This window comes from Hippocampus comes, unplaced genomic scaffold, assembly GCF_001891065.2.
Source record: "Hippocampus comes isolate QL1 unplaced genomic scaffold, H_comes_QL1_v1.1 C17001025, whole genome shotgun sequence".
Classification (NCBI taxonomy): Eukaryota; Metazoa; Chordata; class Actinopteri; order Syngnathiformes; family Syngnathidae; genus Hippocampus; species Hippocampus comes.
In genome coordinates, this window is record NW_017841760.1 from 1 (window position 1) to 1,687 (window position 1,687).

The 1,687-nt window shown below is 44.4% G+C and overlaps 1 protein-coding gene across 1 annotated transcript; it reads left to right on the forward strand.

Moving 5' to 3' along the window:
* The first annotated feature begins 112 nt into the window (after positions 1-112).
* LOC109509682 (tetratricopeptide repeat protein 37-like) lies at positions 113-1,482 on the forward strand. The gene is made up of 3 exons (XM_019859505.1): positions 113-400; positions 821-973; positions 1,318-1,482. The coding sequence occupies exons 1-3, from the start codon at positions 368-370 to the stop codon at positions 1,450-1,452; spliced, it is 321 nt and encodes a 106-aa protein (XP_019715064.1). The 5' UTR covers positions 113-367; the 3' UTR covers positions 1,453-1,482.
* The last annotated feature ends 205 nt before the right edge of the window (positions 1,483-1,687 follow it).

Below are 1,687 nucleotides of genomic sequence, written 5' to 3' on the forward strand. Positions count from 1 at the left end.
GTTGTACATAAAAGTTAAATGAATATCAACTGTACCAAAATTGAACATTAAACACAAACAAATCCCTACTGAATCAATACAACTGAAATGAACTAAGTCAGTGATCCTTTATTTTGTGTACCTCTAGAGAGAGCTCGCGTCCCTCTCATGGGACCTGTACCTCAATTACTTTTGTGTACTGTACAATGCAAATGGGATGACTCACTTGAGTTTTCTTTGCTGTACTTGGTTCTAGGTGCTAAATGTGTCCCCAGAGCATCCCGCAGCGACGTTGTCGCTCAGACAAGTACAGTGTCTGCGCCTCCTTGAGTCCGGCGATGGTACTCTCCTATCAGAGTCTGCCTTGGAGCAGCTCAACAGTGCTGTGATGTTGAACCCCAACAATATTGCGGCGTGGCATGTGAGGATGAGCTATCGCAGTTATTTTAAGCACCACCGGTCCATCTGGCAATTGTGTTTTGCTTCACTGTTCACATTCATAGAGTAGAACAATTCGAGAGAAATAAGTCAACCAAAGAAAATGTCATGATTTTTGCTTGACTTGTTTTATATTGTGAGAGTCTGGGCAGACTTTAGTAATGCTTATTGACTGCAAAGATGACCGATTATTTTAGGACCTCCATATTGCGCCCACTGAACAAATATGCATTCTGCAGCCTCTCGTGATACGAGCAATTCGCAGTTTCAAGGACCTGCTAGGAAATACAGTATAAACTCTATTTGATATATTGGATTTGAATTTAAGATCTACGTCATGAGCAGTGTAAACTCATAAATGTGATTCTAACGACTTTATCTCCTCTAACAATCACCTACCTAGTGGTTAGCCGCGGTGTACATCAGCCAGGGTCTGCTCGTGCAGGCAGTCATGGTTCTCAGACAGAGTTTGCAGCTCGCCTCCCAGCTCGGCCAGCACAGCAGTCAAGTCGGCAGCCTGCTGCGTCTCAGCCTTCTTGCCCTGAGGCCCAGTATGGTGAGTGCTTGTTTGTCTTTATAACCCATGCGTTGGACAACATGAAGCAGAAGAGATGAAAGACACCCCGGTTGTAGCATCAGACAAGGTCAAATGGAAAGTCCCAACAAGATGAGAAGCTTTGCGATTGTGATTCAAATTGAGAGGATAGTAAATCTCTTATAGGCATACAGCAGATTAAGATTTTCCGGGCAAGAGCAGATTAAAGAAAACAACAGTCTAAACTATGTGAGAAGGTGGTCACATTAGTGTAATAAAAAGGGAACATTTCACCTCAATGATCAGTGTGATGATTTTCCATGTCCATTGTCACCTGTGTGCGTGCTTGTTTTGACTTTTTTCAGGCAGGTGTCCCTGGAAATGACTGGAAGGATCTGGTTCGACAAGCTACCACTGAAGCCTTGAAGCTGGGCTCTTCACCTGTGGCTCTCCTCTTCCAGGCCTTGCTCCAATTTGTTACCAAGATGGCTGCCAGGTAGGCATCATGCTATTTTTTCCCCTTAAAAAAAGAGCTTGGGGCTCAGGAAGCTCTCTGAACCCCTGGAGTGACTACATAGAGAGAGGCTCCGTGGAACTGTAATAGCTTAAGAGCTCATATGGTCAAGTATCAAACACCCTCTGCCTCCCCTTGCAATTCCCAAGAGGCCCTTCACTATTTATCTATTTGATCTGTAGCACTCTCCCATAAGCATAAGTACTGAACGGCAGCATTGC